The sequence below is a fragment of the Peromyscus maniculatus genome, chromosome 8, assembly GCF_049852395.1.
Source record: "Peromyscus maniculatus bairdii isolate BWxNUB_F1_BW_parent chromosome 8, HU_Pman_BW_mat_3.1, whole genome shotgun sequence".
Classification (NCBI taxonomy): Eukaryota; Metazoa; Chordata; class Mammalia; order Rodentia; family Cricetidae; genus Peromyscus; species Peromyscus maniculatus.
Genome location: NC_134859.1, coordinates 94372650 through 94395083, shown reverse-complemented (window position 1 = coordinate 94395083; position 22434 = coordinate 94372650). Strand labels below are relative to the sequence as shown.

The 22434-nt window shown below is 43.7% G+C and overlaps 1 protein-coding gene and 1 pseudogene across 16 annotated transcripts in view; both read left to right on the top strand.

The window, feature by feature from the left end:
• The window catches only part of Bptf (bromodomain PHD finger transcription factor), a 106540-nt gene that overhangs the window by 19184 nt on the left and 64922 nt on the right, over positions 1 to 22434 (top strand). For 10 of the 16 annotated variants that reach the window (XM_015994214.3, XM_015994187.3, XM_015994232.3 and 7 more), the window contains exons 2-5: positions 3736 to 4558; positions 17645 to 17868; positions 20658 to 20867; positions 21391 to 21579. In XM_015994214.3, the coding sequence (XP_015849700.2) occupies positions 3736 to 4558; positions 17645 to 17868; positions 20658 to 20867; positions 21391 to 21579 (1446 nt within the window). The remainder of the gene's footprint in view (positions 1 to 3735; positions 4559 to 17644; positions 17869 to 20657; positions 20868 to 21390; positions 21580 to 22434) is intronic. The other 6 variants (XM_006970487.4, XM_076543583.1, XM_015994226.3 and 3 more) reach the window with 1 other exon arrangement.
• On the top strand, positions 13877 to 14359 carry LOC121831489 (large ribosomal subunit protein eL30 pseudogene; annotated as a pseudogene).

Here is a 22434-nt window from a genome sequence, read left to right as displayed (position 1 = left end):
ACTACAGATCTACTGCCTCAGTTATCCTGTATTCCAAAGAAGCGGAGGGACAAAATAAGGGAATTTATTTACAGTTTTGGCCAAATGGAGGAGGGGGAAGAAATCTAATCTCCTTCCTACAGTGCCAGTGGCCTGTTCAGAATCTGTAGAATCCAGGAGACAAAGGCAGGACGTAATGTAAATGTAACTGTGGGCTAGAATGATTTGTTTTTTCCTGGGTGGGGGAGGGAACTGGGTCTACAACGGCTCCGAAGGGTTTATTTAAATCTCTTCTGAGTAAAATAGGGTCTTACAAGTCTCCATTTTGAAAGAGAAAAGAGCATTTTGTGAGAAGGAAGGTCCCGCCCCGTACCTTGCTGGCGGAATTCTTTGTCCCTAGGTCTACTCCTTTAATAGGTGGAGGTGAAGCGTTTGCTGTCTGTCTTCCTAGGAATTTTGCAAGTAAAAAAAGTTAATTGTCTGAATGAAGGTCAAGAGTTAGTCTTTCAAGACTATTCTCCTGCCCTGCCCTCTCTTGCTGATTGATCACTGCTACAGACTAGATTTTAGCTTCAGGGACTTGAAGAAAACAGTTTTCGTTTATTGTTTTTGTTTTTTTCCTTTTTCTGAGACAAGGTTTCTTTGTGTAGCTTTGGGACCTGTCCTGGAACTGTAGACCAGGCTGGCCTCAAAGTCACAGAGATCCACCTGCCTGTCTCCCGAGTGCTGGGACTAAAGGCGTGCACCACTGCCCATCGAAGAAAACATTTTTAATTTCGTATCTGGATATCTGCCTGTTGTGTACACCATATGAAGAGAAGAAGAAGAAAACGTGGGAGAGTTCCACCACGTGAGTCCTGGGATCTAACTTGGCGGCAGGCGCCTTCACCTCACTAGCCTCTCAGCATCAGGGATATATCTCCTTTCTGTTCTTTTTCTAAGATTTACTTATTTTTATTTTATGTGTATGAGTGTTTGCATGTATGTATGTGCACCATGTATATGCCTGGTCCCCACAGAGTCCAGAAGAGGGTGTCAGATCCCCTGGAACTGGAGGTACAGATGGTTGTGAGTCAACATGTGGGTTATAGAAATTGAACCCAGGTCCTCTGGAAGAGCAGCTATTGTTCTCAACCACTTAGCCATCTCTCCAGCCCCTTCAGGGACTTTCTAACAGACATGTTCAATAAGCAGCTGAGGAACATAGAATTTGCTCAAGAAGCCATTCTCTAGATGTGCTAACTTAGGGGGAAGCAGATGAGTACCAAGTCACACTGAGGACATGGTAGGACTAACTCATTCATTCTGATGCTTACTACACGGTGGTTCTGAACGGTGGCCTCTGACACTTGGATCTCTGTCCTCCTAGTTGTCAGCCTCCTTAGGTGTGTTGGCATGGGGGGAACTGCCTTCTCTTTATGAATGGCCTGCAACCTTGTCTGGCCAACAGGGACCAGATTTCCTTTTATAGAAAGTGATGGCTCTGTTCTTACCTTAAAAATCTGTTCTCCAGATACTTGGAGGTTGGAGTTACATTGTAAACCTTGAAAACCCTTTTTGTTTGTCTTCTCTGGTGCTTCCTTTTCTCGAGGACCTTGTACCACTTTGGTTTGCAGGTAGAAACCTAGGGAAGGTGCTATAGAGCAGTTATAAGTAACTTAGTGTCATGGTTAATAAAACTTAGTTATACAGGAATGAATTTAATCAATTTCATTAACATTACTTTTCTTTTTTTTTGGTTTTTCGAGACAGGGTCTCTCTGTGTAGCTTTGCGCCTTTTCCTGGAACTCACTTGGTAGTCCAGGCTGGCCTCGAACTCACAGATATCCGCCTGGCTCTGCCTCCCAGTGCTGGGATTAAAGGTGTGCGCCACCACCGCCTGGCCAACATTACTTTTCAAAATTAGAAACTTACCATTCCACAGATCCCAGAAATTAAGTGTACACACAGTTTAGAAGTAACTTTTTTCTTTCTTTCTGTCTTTCTCTCTCTCTTTTTTTTTTTTTTTTTTGAGACAGGGTTTCTCTATATAACCCTGGCTGTCCTGGAACTTACTTTGTAGACCAGGCTGTCCTCGAACTTAGAGATCCGCCTGCCTCTGCCTTCTGAATGCTGGGATTAAAGGTGTGTACCATTGCTGCCCTGCAACTTGTTCCTTTTTAACAAGTGTTTCTGAGGTCAGAGGACAACTTTGGAGTTCATCAGATTTGTTTGACAAGCATCTTTACATCTCTTGCTTGTACTGCTTATTTACAAAGTAGGGCTGATTGTCATACCTCAGACTTATTTAAAGTGTTAAATGCTATATGTGAACATGTTACAGACCTAAGTTCTTGGTGTGTTTGTGTGTGTGCATGTGTGCGTGCCCAAGTACACAGAATATGTATGTATGTATATACCCAATGTGTGTGTGCAACACAGAATGTGTTTACATATATAGATAGACAGACAGATCTAGTGCGTGGTCTGTGTGTGTGTACACAGAATGTGTGTTTATACATAGATAGAGACAACAGAGAGCTAGATCTAGGGCATGGTCTGTGTGCGTGTGTGGATGGATGGGTGGACAGATGCAGTGCTTGGCCTGTGTGCACTTAATTGGTTGATTAAAAATTACAGCTCTCTGTGGCCTTCCCAGCCAAGACAGCTTTCTCCTCTCTAGTGCTGGAATTTTTCTGTTCTTTTGCCTCCGTTTCCCCACCTGTCCTAAGCCTGTACTTGACCAGCCCCCTGCAGGCAGTGCTGTCGAAGGGGGCACACTGGGAATTATTTGTTGGTTGTGAGGTGTCTGGCTGATTCAGTCTGAGATCTGCTGCCCCACCCTCCCAGTGCTGGTCACTTTATATGAAGGTAGCTAATTTTTTTTTTTTATTATTTATATTTTGTCAGATTCTTACCAACACATTTCAAAAGGCCAGGTACCTGTAGCTAATTCTTAGGTAGTTGAGTACACTTTAAAGGGTTGAGTGGAAGCTAGGAGTGGAGGTGCACACCTTCCATCCCCGTTTCGGACAGCAGAGCTACACCGAGAAACCTTGTCTTGAAAAACACAAAAGCAGGCAGGCAGGCAGGCAGGCAAGACAGACAGACAGACAGATAGATGGGAAACTTTGGATTTAGATTTTTTTTGTATACTTAACAATCAGAACTAAATTATTGTGTTAGGTATGATGACTTACACTTGTAATTCCAGCCATAAATGGACTATATAGCTCCAGGCTAGCCTGGGGTACAGAGTAGGGCTGTCATAAAAATTAAAGAACTAAGTCATTGAGCTTTATTTCATTGTTGTTATTGTTATTATTATTGAAACTGTGTCTCACTATTTAGACCAGGCTGTCCTGGAATTCACAGAGCTTCACCGCATCCTCTGCCTCCTCCTGAGTACTGGGATTAAAAGCAGCATGTGCTTTCACACGGGCTGGTGTTATTTTTGCTATTTTAATAATTCTGGGGATGAGCTGGGTGGTGGTGGTGCATGCCTTTAATCCCAGCAATCAGGATGCAAAAGCAGGTGGATGAGTTCTAGGACAGCCAGACTGTTACACAAAGAAACCCTGTCTCAAAAAAACAAAACCAAAAAAAATTCTGGGGATGAGCCCCAGCCTAGGCATGTTAAATGCCTACCACTGAGCCATACCCTTTAACTCTGATCTTGACATTAGTATGACTTGAATATTGTACAAAGTCTGATGGCATGTTTGTAGGAGCAAGGTGCCGTATTAACCTATAATGATATTATGTCTTTATTTACAGGTAGGCGAAAACCAAGAGTACATCGGCCTCGCTCCCCAATATTAGAAGAAAAAGACATCCCACCCCTTGAATTTCCGAAGTCCTCCGAGGATTTAATGGTGCCTAATGAGCATATAATGAACGTCATTGCCATTTACGAGGTCGTGCGGAACTTTGGCAGTGTGTTGAGGTTGTCCCCTTTTTGCTTTGAGGACTTCTGCGCAGCTCTGGTCAGCCAAGAGCAGTGCACACTCATGGCCGAGATGCACGTGGCGCTTCTCAAAGCGGTTCTGCGCGAAGAGGATACATCCAACACCACCTTCGGCCCTGCCGATCTGAAAGACAGTGTCAACTCCACCCTGTATTTCATCGACGGGATGACGTGGCCAGAGGTCCTGCGGGTGTACTGTGAGAGTGATAAGGAGTACCATCATGTTCTTCCTTACCAGGAGGCAGAGGACTATCCATATGGACCAGTGGAGAACAAAATCAAAGTTCTGCAGTTTCTAGTTGATCAGTTCCTGACGACCAATATTGCTCGGGAGGAGCTGATGTCTGAAGGGGTGATCCAGTACGATGACCATTGTAGGGTCTGTCACAAACTGGGAGATTTACTGTGCTGTGAGACATGCTCAGCTGTATACCATTTAGAATGTGTGAAGCCACCTCTTGAAGAGGTGCCGGAGGACGAGTGGCAGTGTGAGGTCTGTGTCGCACACAAGGTGCCTGGTGTGACTGACTGTGTTGCTGAAGTCCAAAAGAATAAACCGTATGTTCGACATGAGCCTATTGGGTATGACAGAAGCCGGAGGAAATACTGGTTCTTAAACCGAAGACTCATAATGTAAGTAAATCTGGCCGTCATTTTTGTACTTATTTACAGGGAAAGTGTTTTCCTTCATGATTGCTATAACAGTTGTTGATGTGGAAAACTTGTAATTTAATAATGAATTGTAGTTAAAAACTTTTGAGATGGAAGGAGTATAAGCAGTAACCTGGTATTTTAGAAATTGGGAATCGAGCTGAGTTCTTGAGAGCTGTAGACTGCACACCGTTCATTTCAGCATGCAGAGAAAGAACCAGTGTCCTGGGTGTGATTCTGCGAGCCTTCCTGCGGCCACTGACAGCTTCGCACCGGACTTGTGTGAGGCCTGCAGCCGCCTCTTCAGTTTGCCCACGTGGCAGTTGCATGGATCAGCTGAGCAAACCTGCCCAAGCCTGGGCATTGATTATTGGTTGCAATCCCCCAGGAGATCCCAACACATGGAGGATCAGAGTCTGAGTCTTGTGGTTTCAAGAAACAATTTGGAGTTAGGCTTGTGGGGCACGTGGATCATAAGTTCCAGGCCTGCTCTGCTCTACAGAGTGCATTCAAGGCTAGCCTGGGCAATTTAGCAAGCCCCTGTCTGAAAATAAAAGTGAGAAGAGGCTGAGGATCTAGCTCAGTGTAAAGTGTTTGCCCAGCATATGTGAGATTTTGTGTTTAGTCTCAGGACCACAGAAGTGAACAACGGAAAAGAAGCTTCCGGCATCAGGGGGCAAGTGGGGTCATGGAGCACTATGCTTAGCCTGGTCAGAAAGTCAGGCAGTGTTGAATTCTGGACTGCATATTGAGTTAGAAACCTAGGAGAGGACGTGGACCACCTGGTACTTTGAGCTTTTACAGTTTTGAGGCTTTCTTCCAGTTCTGAGAATTAGGTCAAGAGAAGATGGATGAGATGAATTTCAGGGTGCTGTGTGAGGGAGAGGGATGCTCTCTGAGATCTGACACTTGATTCATTGTGTAGTTTATTGGTTTAGTTTGCTGGAAACCTGTGGGATTGTCTCCAGATTGTGTAGATGTCCAGGGATGGGCCACTTGTGTGGGTCAGGTCCTGTGGTGCTGACAGTGTCTGCTGGCCTCCCTCTCCTGAGCCCTGCTGGACTTGTCCTGTGCTATCACTTTATTGAACACTGGGCTGTTTTTGTCTTTGATTTTTCTTGTCTTTCCTCACCAGTTTTCCTCTTTGAGGTGTGTGTGTGTGGGGGGGGGGGGTTGGTTTTTTTGAGACAGGGTTTCTCTGTGTCGCTTTGCTCCTTTCCTGGAACTCGCTTTGGAGACCAGGCTGGCCTCGAACTCTGAGTTCGTCTTTTTAAGAAGGTTCTTTTTGGTTGTTTTGTTATGTTTTGAAACAAGTTATTGCTGTTTGTGGCAAGCTGGCTGGAACTTGAGATCCTCCTGCCTCAGCCTCATGAATGGTGGGGTTATGAGCCATCGTGCCAGGTGTTCTTCAGCATAGTTTTTTGTTTTGTTTTGTTTTTCAAGACAGGGTTTCTCTGTGTAGCTTTTGGAGCCTGTCCTGGAACTTACTCTGTAGCCCAGGCTGGCCTTTGCCTCCCAAGTGCTGGGATTAAAAGGCATGTGCCACCACCGCCCAGCAGCATAGTATTTTAATTAGTTTTTTTTTTTTTTTTGACATTTATTTATTTGTGTGGAGGGCAGGCAGTCTGTATGCCACACAGTGCCTGTGTGGAGGTTAGAGAACATCTTCTGGGAGTTGGCTGCTTGCTCCTACCGTTTGGGTCCTGGGAATCGAGCTGAGGTTGTCAGAGTTGGTGACGAGCAGCTTTTCCTACTGAGCCTCAGGCTGGCCCCTTGCTTGGCCTTGTAGATGTTGGTTTTCACAGCCTGTCTGTTCCTGAGCAACTCTTTCTGTATAGAGACTAAAGGTGTCCCGTGCGTATTGAGATACAGCTTGATGTCTTTGAGGCTAACAATCAGTGGCCTAGGTCTTCTTTAGATTTGGAAACCTGTGAATAGTAGCTAATTACTTAGATAAAAATAATTCAAAGCCACATTTATTGAGCACCCAATGTGTACTTCACATTGGATGTCCTGAGCATTTTATATATATACAGTTCTTAAATTAATCTTTACAACAATGCTGTAATATAGGTCTGTACCTGCCTGTAACTTACAGATGTGAGACTAAAGCTAAGGGAAATTAGGTAACTTGCCCCCAACACTAAATAGCTGTTAGCAGGTGGAACCTCAAGTTGTTTATAAGAATGTTTTTAATATTGGTTAGAGTAGACCCATTTTGACAGCTCACAGCTACCTGTAACTCAAGCTCTAAGGGAGCTGATACTTCTAGTCTCTGCAGGCATTGAAAACACACACACACACACACACACACACACACACACACACACACACACACAGAGACAGAGAGAGAGACAGAGACAGAGACAGAGAGAGAATTAAAAATAATAAGAACAAATATGTTTTCAAAAGGAAGTTTTTCTAACTGTGCTGCAGTCTAGCTTCCAAACATCACTTTGAAAAGCCTGCAAGTTGAATTATTTTAGCCTTTAAAACCAATACCATGGGGCTGGAGAGATGACTGGTTCAGCAGTTAGGGGCTCGCACTGACTGCTCTTCAGAGGACCAGCACCCTGCCTGTAGCTCTAGTTCCAAGGAGTCTGACGCCCTCTTCTGGCCTCTTTCGGCACTGCATACAAGTGATATAAAGTCCCATATTCAGGCAAAACACTCATCCATACACATTTTAAAAAAAAAGTCTTAAAAAAACAAAACAAAACAAAATGAAAACACACATAACTGGTTTTTGTTCTGTGTGCACAGAGTGTGTCTGAGAGCTTTTCTATTTAGAAATAAAGATGCTTTTAGAAAGCACCAACTAAAATTTAACATTATTGCTTTTAGTTAGTAACTTAAGCAGATACACTCAGATAAAGCAGATAAAATAAGACTTAAAGGAAAGGACTTACCAGTTTGAAAGTGAATATGCATGAGCTTTGGAAACCACAGGCCTGAAGGATTTAAATTACACTTTTAAGCACTTGTGGATTAATCAGTCACACATTATTGATAAAGTTAAATAGTCTCTTAGTGGAACAGCAAATTTGTTCATTTAACTCTGGTTTGGAAATAATGTTTTATAACATTGTATTTAAATATTGGTTTTTATCAGCTCTCATGTCTCAGATTTAATTTCTTGGTGCATAGGCAACGCGCACAAAATTTAATGATCACTTAAACAAATGTGGATTGTTCTTTTAGGTTTTGGGTTTTTGTTTTTTTATTTTGAAAAAATTAGATTTACTTATTTTCATGTGTATAGGTGTTTGCCTGTATGTGTGTGTATCGTGTGTGTGTGTGTGTGTGTGTGTGTGTGTGTGCTTGATGCCTGAATAGGCCAGAAGAAGGCATCAAGATCCCTTGGTGTTTGAGTTAGCTGCCATGTGGATGCTGGGGATGGGACTCTGTTCCTCTGTAAGAGCAATCAGTGCTCTTAAGGTACCGAGGTGTCTTTTTAGCTCTTGTTTTGTATTTTTGAAACAGGATTTTCCTAGGTAGACCATGGTGCTCACAGAGATCATTGTACTTCTGCCTTCAGAAGGTCTGGATCAAAGGCATGCACCACGAACCTGACGAACAATGTTTTTAATGCTCTGATGTTTTGAGTATTTTTTGTGTAACATCAGTGAGGAATCTTGAAATGTTATAGTGATACTAAATGTTTGTGTCAACAATTAGAAGCTAACCTAGAAGAATTTTGCATCATTTATGAAAGTTCGATTAACATACTTTCAGGTTAAGTGTCCTCATGGTAGAATGTATGGAGCAGCTTGGGAAGGGGTCAGGGTCATGTAAACTCTTCAGTCAACTCACTCTAAGTGGAGGGTAGGCATATGTTTTCCCCTGGAAGCCCAGAAACTGAAAATTGGAGAGGCCCTGTTGCTCATAGTAGAGGAAGTTAGTTATCTGAAACAAAGCCTGTCAGTGAGCAGTATTTTTTAATTATAGTATTAGCAATTCATAGAAGTTTTCCCATCATTGCATTTACTTAGTGAGCATTAAAATATGTTAATTGTATAGATTAGTGGCATGTACAATGAGAGAGCAATTCTGTATGAATGTATACCAGCAGATGCCATGTCCAGACTAGATTTTAGGAAACTCCTAATCATCCTCCCAATTCTGTTCCCTGCTTATTAGCTGAAGTAGTCATTTATTTGTTTGTTTGTTTTCGAGATAAGGTTTCTCTGTGTTGTGTAGCCTTGGCATCCTGGATCACACTCTATAAACCAGCCTGACATTGAACTCAGAGATCTGCATGTCCACCACCACCTCCCCGTCTTTTTAAAACTTTCTTTAAAAAAAAAATTAAAGCTTTCTTTCCCCCTTGAGATAGTGTCTCTCGTAACCTAGGCTGGCCTTGAACTCTGTATAAGGCTGAAGATGACCTTGAACTCCTGATCCTTTTTTTGTTTTTGTTTGAGACAGAATTTCTTTGTGTAGCACTGGCTGCCCTGGAACTCATTCTGTAGACCAGGCTGGCGAAGTCATAGAGATCTGTCTACCTCTGTCTACTAAGTGCTGAGATTAAAGGCATGCACCACTACCTAGTTTATGTGTTATTTTTAAGGACTTGATTATTTTACATGTGTGGGTGCTTTGCCTAGATTTGTGAAAGTGCATTTTGTGTGTGCTTGAGGCCTGCAGAGGTCAGAAGAGGGTGTCGGGTCCCCTAGTACTGGAATTACAGGTGGTTATGAGCCACCATGTGAGTGCTGGAGATGGAAATGGGGTTCTCTGCAAGAGCACTCAGTGCTCTTGACCACTGAACCATCTCTCCAGCCCCTTATTTTATTATTGTAAGTTTCTGTGTGTATGGCTGCAGGTGCCCATGGAGGCCAGAGGTGTCTGAATGCCTGAAGCTAGATTTTTAGGCAGTTGTGAGCCATCCACCATGGGTGCTGGGAACCAATCTCAGACCCTCTGCAAAGATAGAGTGCACTTTTAACTTCTGAGCCATCTCTCCGGCCCCCTTTACCTGTTCTATCTAATCCAGGTAGTTCCACAGCAGTACATTGTTGGAAGAACTGTCAGGGTTTTCAGTGAAGACAGAGGAGGGTTGCTTCTTACTCAAGATCCCACAGCTTGGGGTAGAGTCAGGATGGAACCCAGAGGTTCTGGCTAGAGGACGATGGCTCCTGACCTGGTGGGTGCTGGTTCTGTCAGAGGACAGTCACCGTGACAACTCTAGTGGGAATGAAGTCAGTTCTGAAGGCGGGAAGTCAGATCTCAAGGTGTCAGCAAGGCTCTGGGAAAGAGACTCCTTTCTCAGCCTTCCTAGCTTCCGGCGCCCAGGTGGTCCTTGGTTGTTGCCAGCTTAAGTGGACTCCCTTTCTCTATCAAGTGCCCAGGATTTTTCTCTAGCCTCTTGCCCATAGTCAATTATTCCAAAGCCTCGTATTTTAGGATGTTTTACAGAACTAAGATTTGGGCATCTGCTTGGGCTGCTGTGACAAAACACTATAAACAGGACTTTACTGAACGGCTCAGCATCCTGCATCCCGAAGCCTGAAACCCCGAAAGCCAGACTTGGCTCCGTCTGAAGGCTCTCGGAGACTGCCTTGTGCCTCTCTAGCCTTGCACAGACCTGTCACTCTGCACTGTTTCCTACCTCACCTCCATTCCTCCTGTAGAGTCACTGGTCAGTAGAGTCCAGGATGATTCTCTCAAACCCTGTAGGGAAATACATTTTCCAAACAAGGTCACTCCCAGGTTTTAGGTGGACCTGCATTTGGGGGCCAGTATTCAGCCCATTAAAGGGTTTCTTACTCTTCTATGGATTTGTTGAGAGAAGAAACTAGAAACTTACCTGTGAGTCACTTTCAAATTACTGTTGAGCTTCCTAAGTCAGTCCCACTTTCTGTGTAGTCTAGGGAGGTGTCAAGCTGTAATATGTATATTTGCTCATGGTTTTACTTAGGCAAGAACTGTTTTCTTCTCCCTGTCTTCTTCTGTCATCCTGTGAAGTGTGGGGACACTTGGAAGTGAGCACCCTTATGGTAGCTGGGCCAGTTCCAGTGAGCTGGGAGAACTCACCGGCCTTGGAGGAACAAAGCTTCCACCAAAGCCAGGTAGACTCATTGTGGATCAATGCCTTTTTTTTTTTTTTTTTTTTTAGTTTTTTGAGACAAGGTTTCTCTGTGTAGTTTTGGTGCCTGTCCTGGATCTCACTCTGTAGACCAGGCTAGGCTTGAACTCACAGAGATCTGTCTCTGCCTCCTGAGTCCTGGGATTAAAGGCGTGCGCCACTACCGCCGCTGGGCAGATCAATGCTTATTTATATGGGAGGGAGGTCACTCTTGTCACACTCGGAAAGAGGTTTTGATTAGATAGACTGTCAGTAACCCCAGAGCACCCGTGTGAACAGACAGCATCAGCAGTCTGTGTTAGAGTATTTTACCGCTATGTTTGTGATGAATTTACTCTGCTTCCAGAAAAAAAAAGCTAAGTCAGTGAGAATATTATGTTTTTTTTGATGAGCAGAATAAAAGATACTTGCCAGCACCCCGTTTTTTAGAGAGTCTTAACAGTTCCTGGAGAAATGACCAGGGAGTGAGGATGAGGACCGGGAGGGGTTTGCGCATGCGTGGCTGAAAAGAGGAAGTGGAGTAAAAGTGTAGATGCTGTGAGTATTTGAAGGCTTTGTGCGGAGGAGGTGTTAGATAGAGTTCACATACTGCTAGCAGACAGACGCAGAGCTAACTGGTGGTGGAATTACTGCAGCTTTGAGTAATTGCATTATAAGTAAAAACTTTCTAAAAGTGGTGGCACGCACCCTTTAATCCCAGCTCTCAGGAGGCAGAGGCAGGTGGATCTCTAAGTTCGAGACCAGCCTGGTCTACAGAGAGAGTGTCCAGACAGCCAGGACTACACAGAGAAATCCTGTCTCAACAAACCAACAACTGTCACTGAAAGCAGCTGAGTGTAGAGTAGACTTCTGCCTGAAGCAGTTCGTGTGTTATAGAGGGGGATTCCACAGAGACCAGAAGAGAGTGCACAGAGCTGTCAGTTGTTAGGGACCCTTTCAGGAGGTGGTGGCTTACTTGAGGAAATTGACAGAATGGGAGCTGGAGAGATGCACAGTGGCTAAGAGCACTTGCTGCACCTCTAACAGAGGGCAAACTTGGCTTCCTAGCGCCAGGTACTCAGAGCCTCCTGTGTCTCCAGCTCCAGGGGATGGGATGCAGTCTTCTGGCCTTCACAGGTGTGTACACACACACACACACACACACACACACACACACACACACACACTACATAAATGAAATCTAAGGAAATGGACAAAATGTCCACTTAGTTAAGTTTCTTTCTATTATACCATCTTATTTTCATAATTGTTTACCGCTCTAGTTGTCAGTGTGAACCTGGGAGAGTGGAGCCTAGAAATGAGGCGACTAAACTCGCATGCAGTAGCCAGCTTTATTCAGAGAATTAGACAATTTATTCTCTTGAAGGTTAAGAGTCACATGAGTAAAGTATCTAATCACAAGGATAAGCCTCATGGTGGCCCATAACAAAAACATGTTTTCCCAAAGGGGCTTATAAACAAATGACAGTAGTCAGTTGTAATTAATAATCTGAAGTAAACTCACTCCTACCCAGTACACCTGGGAGGGTCACAAAAGCACATTCCAAGAACAATTCTACACCCTCACAAGAACCCATTCTTGGACTGTGTTCTGACACATAATGAAGCCTTATACTACTCCCCAAGTGTGCTTTCTATCCCCTAAACTTAATTCTTTAAAAAATTACATCTATTTATTTTGTATTTGTATCTGTCTGTCTGTCTGTCTGTCTGTCTCTGTCTCTTTCTTTCTCGTGTGTGTGTGTGTGTGTGTGTGTGTGTGTGTGTGTTTTCAGAATATAACTTGGAAGAGTTTATTCTCCTTCACCATGTGGATTCGTGGGATTGAACTCAGGTCATCATCATGCTTGGGGGACAAGTGTCTTTAACATCTAGGGCATCCTTTTTTTTTTTTAAGATTTATTTTTAATTATGTGTTTGTGTGTATCTGTATGGGTACGTGTACAGGAGTTCAGTGCCCGTGGAAGCCAGAAGAGGGCATCAGATCCCCTGAAACTGGAGGAGAACCAAGTGATTGTGAGCCACCTGGTGGTATGTTCCGGGACCCAAACACAGGTCCCCTGCATGAGCAGTGCGTGCTCTGGCTGCTGAGCCGTTGTCTTTAGCACCGCCCCTAAAATAGGTTTTATGTAGAGTATTTTTCTTGCTTATTGAGACATGTAGATGCAAGCCACATAGCTCTTGTCAGTTGGGATATGTTTTGAGAAAAGCATCATAGCTAAGTTGGTCTTCATTGGTGTGAATGTCATAGAATGCACTCTCTAAGATGATGTCACTGGGGTGCACCCTTGTATAGGGTCTCCATTGTCTGTGTTCCCTCAGTGGACTTGAAATGCCATCTTGTGAATGACTGCTTCTGAATAAAGAATAAACACTTAAATACCTATAAGGATTCGGAGTGCAGCCCAGTTGGTAGAGAGCATGCTTATCATGCCTGAAGCCTTGGGTTCTCTCCCCAGTGTTGATTAAACCAGGCACAGTGGTGCACGCTTGCAATTCTGGTGCTCAGGAGTGGAAACAGGGAATTCGGGGAGCGGGGGGGGGGGGGGGGGGGAGGGAGGGAGAGAGAGAGAGAGAGAGAGAGAGAGAGAGAGAGAGAGAGAGAGAGAGAACACGAGAACCAGCTAGCTTCATAACAAGAAAGCTTTAAGATTGAAATTTTAGAAAACAGGGACTGGAGAGATGGCTCAGCAGTTAAGAGCACTGGCTGCTCTTCCAGAGGTCCTGAGTTCAATTCCCAGCACCCACATGGTGGTTCCCAACTGTCTGTAACTTCAGTTCCAGGGGATCTAACACCTTCACACCAATGCATATAAAATATAAATTTTTAAAAATTTAGAAAATAAAAGATATGGGTTATTTATAACTTTAGATAGTCAGAGCTTATGTTGGAGCTCATTAAGCACGTGGCACTGTTAATTTTTGACATGGCATTGTGTTTAAGAACTTTTGTTTGGTTTTGTCTTGTTTCTCCTGGAACAGTCTCTCTGTGTAGCATTGGCTGTTCTGGAACTCGCTCTGTAGACCAGGCTGGCCTCAAACCCAGAGATCCGCCTGCCTCTGCTGGGATTAAAGGTGTGCACCACCACTGCCCGGTGTCTTTAAGAGCTTTTAATAATCTTTCTGCTGTCGTAAGAACTCAGGGGACTCAGTCCCTGTCCATCTTTGCAGCTGCTCCTGGTTGAGGGCTGTGCTGCACCTAAGACAGGAAGATGGTGGCTGCAAAGAAGGTAAAAGGCTCTGGGGTCGATCAGTTCTGGGCTCCACATTGTTAGAAAAAGTAGAAAGTCCGTGCTGGGACAGACAGACTCGGAAGCTGATCAGATAGGCAAAGCCAAGTTGGTTATCCTTGCCATCAGCTGCTCAGCTGTGAGGAAATCTGAAATAGAGAATACTATGCCATGTTGGCCAAAACTGGTGCCCATCACTACAATGGCAATAATATTGAATTGGGCACAGCATATAGAAAATACTACAGAGTATAGTGTGCACACTGGTTATCATTGACCAAATGATTCTGATTACTAGAAACATGCCCAAACGACCTGGTGAAAAGTAAACCAGGCCGAGTGGCAGTGGTGCACGCCTTTAATCCCAGCACTCGGGAGGCAGAGACAGGCAGATCTCTTGTGAGTTCACTTTAGTGAAACTTTGCCAGAGCTCACTTAAAAAAAGAAAAAAAAATCTGGGCGTTGGTGGCGCATGCTTTTAGTCCCAGCACTCAAGGCACGGGCAGGCGGATCTCTATGAGTTCAAGGTTAGCCTGGTCTACAGAGTGAGTTCCAGGACAGCCAGGAGAAACCCTGCTTGGTGGGTAGTGGGGGAACTTAGTAGAAGTATCTATTGGAGCAAAATGAAGAGTAGATTTTTAAAAGTTTTGTGTTTATGACAAATAAAAACCAAAAAGAAAAAAGTGTGTGGGGGAGCTGGGGCGATGGCTCAGTATGAAACACTTGTTGCCTAAGCTGGAGGCCCTGACCTGAGTTCAGATCTCAGCACCCAAGAGCCATGGGCGACTCTTTGTGCCGTAACCTGCGCACTGTGGGCAATGCCAAGAAATCACTGGGGCTCCAGGTTCGGTGCAAGCTCCTGTCTCAGCGGATAAGGTGGAGCTTATGGCGCAGAGTGCTTAACGTTCACCCAGCCTCTGCACACACACAAGAGGATGCACATGCTTGCACCCCTGTTTGCACCTATGCCAAAAGAAGGAAAAATGGTGTGCATGTCGAAAAATGTTTGGTAATTGATCTATGATTAACATATTCCCTTCAGAATTACTGAATGATACATTTCTGAAATTCCTCTATGTTTCTTCTGCCTTTATAATAATAATAATAATATTTTAATACCTTCAAGTCCTATAGTGGCCTGATGGCAGAGGCTGTTTCCTGACCATATAAGTAAGGCACATAGGTGGCTTGGAGAGAGTTTGTCACTGCCATGCCATCTATCTCAAGAGACCGAGCCCATTCCGAGCCAGATCTTTTACAGTTAGTGACCTTGAGCTCTCTACACTGATTGACATTCCTAGACCCAGGTCTGTGTGTGTCTGTCTGTCTGTTCGTCTGTCCATGTGGGTGTATGCACATATTTGTGTTGATGTCCTCCTCTGTTGCTCTCTACCTTTTCTCTCACTGAATTTGGAGCTTGCCATTTAGTAAGATAGGCTAGCTAGCAAGCCCTATGTACCACTTCCCTCCACCCGAGAGGCTCTAGACCTACCACACCTGGCCTAGAATCTCAGACATGTGTAGGTGTGTACACATGCTCATGGAAGCCTAGGGATGATGTCAGGAATCTTCCTTCATCTCTGTCCGCTTTACTCTTTGAAATATCATCTCAGTCAAATCCGGAGGGCAGTGATAGAGTTAGCTTCTAGTCTCCTTAGCCAGTTCATGTCAAGGCTCCCTTTCACTTTTTGGGCTAAAGTTACAGTCAGGCCACCATACCCATCGGAACTCTCTGGTTTGTGAGTCAGGTACTTTAATAACTAATCCACCTCCCAACCCCTAGGTCTTTTCATAGAGCTCAATTCTTTCAGGTCTATCACTTTCCAATTGAGCACACAAGAAAATATGATTCTTGTGTACCTCATGTATACTCCTGAGTTCCTTTTGAATGGGAGAAGAAACTTCATGAGGTATAATCCTCTTTTTTGGGGGTGGTGTTTATCAGGTGTTTTGTTTGTTTTTAATTTTTTGTGACAGTCTCATATAGCCCAGACTGGCCTCAAACTCATGTATATAAAGCTGGCTCTACCTCCCAAGTGCTGGTATAACAGGTGTGTCCCACCACTGCCAGCATTATGGGATGCATTCTTTTTTTTTTTTTTCCTCAGAACTGAGGACTGAACCCAGGGCCTTGCGCTTGCTAGGCAAGCGTTCTACCACTGAGCTAAATCCCCAACCCCATGGGATGCATTCTTTTTGTTTGTTTGTTTGTTTTTTGTTTTTTGAGACAGGGTTTCTCTGTGTAGCTTTGGTGCCTGTCCTGGAACTTGCTCTGTAGACCAGGCTGGCCTTGAACTCACAGAGATCCGCCTAGCTCTGCCTCCAAAGTGCTTGAATTAAAGGCATGTGGCCAGGATGCATACCACTTGCTTGAGGTGGTAATGTGCTTTGTTTTTTTAGTTAGTGACCATCTCCATTGAAGTTTCCAGTTTCGTTAGATGTGATGGAACCTCAGGAAAGTTGGCAGGAAAGGAAATTGTCTCCTCTCATTTGAGCTTTGATTGTCTTTAAGAAGAAAGAAGAGCCAGGTGTTCATACACACCCTCAGTCCTAATACTGGGAGCCAGAGGCAGTGAGTTCGGTTAGCCTGATCTACCTGGCAAATTACAGGTCAATCAGGAATACATGGTTTGACCTTGTTTTAAAAATAAGTTGGGCCTGGAGAGATGGCTCAGCAGTTCAGAGCACTTGCTGCTTTTTCAGAGGACCCAAGTTCAGTTCTCAGCATCCACGTGGCGGCTCACAGCAGTCAGTAGCTCCAGTTCCAGGAGATCCAGTATCCTCTTCTATCCTCTTTGGACACGGCATGGATGTGGTACAGTTACACACTGTCTTAGTTTGGGTTTCTTTTGCTGTTAAGAGACACCATGACCACGGCAGTTCTTATAAAGGAAATGTTTAGTTAATTGAGGGGCTCTCTTACCGTTTCAGAGGTTCAGTCAGTTATTGTCATGGCAGGGAGCATGGTGGCGTGTAGGCAGAGGTGGTGCTGGAACTGAGAGTGCTACATCTTGCAGGCAACAGGAAATCAACTGACTCACTGGGAGTATATGAAACCTCAAAGCCCGCCCCCACATTGACACACTTCCTCCTATGACACACAAGGCCACACCCACTCCAACAAAGCCACGCCTCCTAATAGTGCCATTCCCTATGATATTATGGGATTATGGAGGACAATTACATTCAAACTAACACACACACAGAGGCAACAGATACATAAAATAAAAATAATAAAATCTTCTCTGAAAAGAAAAAGGAGATGGATGATTCACTGTTGTTGAATCTGGGATGATTCCTACAAGGCCCTGGATTTAGTAAAGCCCCCATCATGGTGGCAGTGCTTCTAGACCGTGCAACAGTATGAGTGTGCTTTCTCTTGTGATTTCCCAAGCTTTAGACTTCTGAAGGCTCAGGGTTAGGAGTCTCAGCAGGCTGCTGCAGTAGACTTGTTTGAGGTCTGGGTGGTCCTTGGCCAAGCCCTCGGAGCTCGGCTCTAGATGTTAGCATCATGTTTCTGTTACCTGTTTAGGTGTTTACAAGTGACCTCTCTACTCACTAATACTGAAAATTGTTTGTTCCAAGGAGCAAGAGCTCAGAAATCCAAGTAATTAGAGACTGTTTAGATGAAACAAGAGAACTCAAGCTTCAGCATTAGTCTTCATGTCACACAGTTGAACTTGTTGGGTAGATGTTTATTGGGTAAGTGCTATCTTGTCTAATGTTTTCCCCTCGCTGATTTCACAACAGAGAAGAAGACACAGAAAATGAAAATGAAAAGAAAGTTTGGTACTACAGTACAAAGGTCCAGCTTGCAGAATTAATAGACTGTCTAGACAAAGATTACTGGGAAGCAGAACTGTGCAAGGTTCTAGAAGAGACTCGAGAAGAGATGCACCAGCACATGGACATAACGGAAGACCTGACCAACAAAGCTCGGGGCAGCAACAAATCCTTTCTAGCGGCAGCTAACGGTGAGGCCTGTTCTTGCTTGATTGTTGTGAAATTTGAGACAAGCTCTTGTATGCTTTGCTTTGACTCTATATGTCATTTTTTTTTCTACAGTGATCCTATCCATGCTAACACAAATTAGGGTGCTGTGTTTTATTTCTTGCCTTAGTCTCATGACTAAGTACCTCCTACCCCCCAAAATAATTTATTTCTTGTTTATAACTCAGGCTGGGTTCAATTATTATATAGCCCAAGTTGGCCTTGAATTAATGATTCTTCTGCCTCAGCCATCAGAATGTTGGGACTGTGAGGGGTATTCCACCTTTTTTAGCTCATTTATACCCTCCTCACTCTGTTCCCTCCATACTGTAGACAACTTTAGAGAACATTTTATTTATTTTAGCCAGATAACCCTCACCCCCACACAGAACCACACGGACACACTTGTTATTTCTGTGTCCTTGGCTTTAGACAGCATCTTTTAGACAACTATCTTGAGTGCCCCCAAAAGGTGCCTTCAGCTTGTTAGTGCCAGGGATCGTAAGCTAGACAGGTGCTCTGTTACTGAGGGGCGCCCTCAGTGCCTTGTAGAGGTTTTCTGATTCTGGAAAATGGTCTAGATAACCATAGTTTAAGAAACAAGACAAGTGAAGGTGGAGAACCCTGAAGGAAGGAAATACAGACAGGGACTCCCGAGAGGAGCATTGTGTTCCTTTGTCTTTGTAAACTTGGCTTGTTTCCCGTGAGGATTTGGGTTAGTAATTCTGAAACTGCTTTTCCATGGCCATCCTTAACCAACCACTGGATTCTCTGTGAAGAACATAGCCGGTTTCTCAGTACGAGAAATTATAAAACAAGCCTGGGAACAGTGATGCAGTGAACCAAAGACACATCATATCCACCTTCATCCGGGTACTGCCTTCTTCTGGGTAGATATAGGAATCATATGGATATGGATTAGGGTGCAGGCATTTCCTATTGTTATGAGACCCAGATTGTATGGCTTCCAAGTATCTTCTAATCATAAAAAGAACAAAGATTTGGGTATAGTGACACACGCCTTAATTCCAGCACTTGGGACACAGAGGCAAGTAAATCTCAATGAGTTCAAGGCCATCCTGGTCTACAGAGTGAGTTCCATGACAGTCAGAACTGCACCGTGAGAATCTCTGAGGGGGAAAAAAAGAAAAAAGAAATAGGATTCCTAGGAGAGATGGTCGATTATAGAGCATGGGCAGAAAGAATAGAGGTTACCTGGAAAATCTTGAAATGTTGGATTGTAGGGATGTGTTGAATTGGTGGGTGGATACGACATGTGAAGTGGACAAAGAACTCTGAAGAAAGTTCTCAAAGGTCAAATAATGGAACAGTTTAATGATATTTCGAGAGTGGTGTGGTGGCACATGCCTGTAATCCCAGCTTTTGGTGGGTAAAGGTGGGCGGAGTTCAAGGGCAGGGCCTGGAGAGATGGCTCAGGGTGAAGAGCGAATGTTGTTCTTGCAGAGGATCCGGGTTCATTCCCAGAACCCTCATTGTGGTTTACAACCATTCACAACTCCAGTTCTGATGCTCTCTTCTGACCTCTTAAGGGCACCGAGCACACGTGGTGTACATACATGCAGGCAAAACACACAGACACACATGAAATAAAATGAGTAAATTTTTGTTGTTATTTTTTCAAGATAGGGTTTCTCTGTGTAGCTCTGGCTGTCCTAAACTTGCTCCATAGACTAGGCTGGCCTCAAACTCAGAGATTTGCCTGTCTCTGCCTATAATAGGCATGCATCACCATCTTTTAAAATGAATAAATTAAAAAAAAAAAAAGTTAAGCCAGCCTCAGACACAGTACTGAGTTTGAATCTGGTCTGGGCTTCATGATATTCTGCCTTAAGCAAGCAAACAAACAAGAAAAGGTACTTCAATTGGTAGATGTGATAGCACATCCTAGCTACTCAGGATGCTGAGGCAGGAGAATTATAAATCTCAGCCCAGTCTGGGCCTCATAATAATCCATCCCAAAGGATGTATTTTATCATAACACAAAGACTCTGGCTAGTATCCATGTGTCCATACTGTGTTCCCTTATGCTGGTACCATGCCAGGCTGTCACCCTGACCGAGTTGGAAGAGGGGATGCCCTTAGTTAGGCCCTTAGTGGCTTTCCGAGTAGTTATGAGGCCTGAGAAAGTGTTTCCATATGGCCCTTTCTGTTAGTTTTACACTGGAGGAAGCAGGCTCAGGGAGCAGAGTCACCTCAGGTCTATACTGGCTTCCAGGTCTGTTTTTGATCATTGCACTGTGCTGTATAGACTGAGTCTGTGTGAGTTTAGAGTGTCTGTCTCATGGCAGTGAATGTGACAGTGATGTCCAACAAGTCTCACTTAATTTATTTAACTTTATTTTATGTGCATTGGTGTGAAGGTTTCAGATCCCCTGGAACTGGAGTTAGACAGTTGTGAGTTCCCAAGTGGATGCTGGGAATTGAGCCTGAGGCCTCTGGAAGAGCAAACAGTGCTCCTAACTGCTGAGCCATCTCTCTAGCTTCCCAGGACTCAGTTTTGTTTTTTTGTTTGTTTGTTTTGTTTTGTTGTTTTGGGACAAGGTCTCACTATGTAGCCCTGGCTGTCCCGGAACCTGCTGTATTGACCAAGTTGGCTTTGTACTAGAGATCCACCTGCCTCTGACCACTGAGTGCTTGGACTAAAGGTGTGCACCACCAAGTCCAGCAAACTTTAAAATTCCTAAGCGGCATTTGTTACTAATTTTATATTTGATTATGGGAAGAAAACAATTATATCTGTTTTTCATTATAGAAGAAATTTTGGACTCCTTAAGAATCAAAAGAGGGGAAGATATTGACTGTGACCCGAGCCCGGAAGAAACGGAAAAAGACAAGAGTGAGGTTGAAGCTGACAACTCTAAGGATGCTGAGAAGAGCAAGGAGGAGTCGGAGGACCAGTCCCTTGAGAAGGACAGGGATGACAAAGTCCTGGGTGAAGAGCCTGGGCAAGGAAAACCTGAGGGTAAAAGAATTACTTGGTTTAAAAGAAATAGTTTACTAGTGCTGTTTGTTTGAAACCTCCAATTTTACTTACAAAATAGAAATGGAAATTTTTAGGGCAAACAGCTATTTTTGATTTCTAAAGATATTTAAGAGAGTCTCTCCCTTGTAACATCATAGCCATTGGATGAGTTTTATGTATTGATGGATTTGCAATAATGTAATACTTATATTCCCTAAGAAGTTGGCATCCTTTGAAATCTGTTGATGAAAAATTACTTTTTTATACCAGAATATACACTTTGGTATGTGATCAAATATGTTCTTAAAAGACTACTAAAACATTCTTAATATCTCACTCTTTGTCTTTGGATGACCCATTGCAAAGCTATCTATCGCAGAGTATGAATTGCTTTAAAATGGCCATCAAAGAGAAGCAGGTTTTTTGGTGATTGATGATTTTTAGTAGTTGATTAAATGTGGCCACTTGTCCAAAAGCAATTTTAAAGCATATCTTTAAAGTTTTGTTGTGCGTTTTGCTGTAGAGCCAACAGAAGTTGGGGATAGAGGTAACTCTGTGCCAGCAAATCTTGGGGACAACACAACTAATGCCTCTCCAGAAGAGACTAGTCCCTGTGAAGGGAGGAGCCCCGAGGGCTGTCTCTCAGAAACCCATGAGAGCAGCAACATGGCAGAGAAGAAGGTGGCATCTGAGCTCCCCCCGGATGTACCAGGTACAGAGGGCAGTGTACCAATGCCTCTGTAATGGGGGGAACCCTTCCCTTTGCAGTAAAAGCTGCATGTCACCTAGAACCCGAAAGTCTGCATTCATCCATGCTGCTTGCTCACAGTGCCATTCCTGATTGCTGAACTCTCACCTAACGTTGATGTTTGGCAGATGGTCTTGCAGTTAGTGCCTGGAACTCCCTTAGTCCTCATGCCTGTGTCTGTAGATGACGTGTATGCCTGGTCACCCGAGCCTCCTGGCAGAGATGTGGTTTGAGTTACTCACATAGTGATGCCTGTCTCCATGTTGAGTGACATGGCCCTTCTGGCTCTGTATTATATATACTAACACATTAATTTTCTGTTTGCATGTGCTCATGTAGTGCTACATGTCAGATCATAATATTAGCAGAGACTCCATCATCACCAACATTTTTACAAGGTGCATTGATATGTTAACCAATAATTCTAACTTTAACCTTTTTAACATGGAAATTTTACTTGGAGTAAGTTGTCATACTAAGAATGTGTAATTAATGACTTTTTGCTTTTCAAGAAATCCAAAGTTATTTTTATTACAGCAACGTGTGTGTGTGTGTGTGTGTGTGTGTGTGTGTGTGTGTGTGTGTGTGTATCACATACATATATAAGTCAGATGGTTAAAATCAGAAAATAAACATCAGTAATATCACCAAAAAGTAAGTCATAGTTGGAGGAAATCCTTAAAGGTTCTTTTCTATATATATATAAAAATATTGCTGTTTCTAAGTTTCCAGTTCTGTTATTGCTTTGTGTTAGTTGTGCCGACTGTGTTAGAAGAACTGCTGTTTAGAAGATGTGCAGTCTAGGTCTTGTGCCCATAA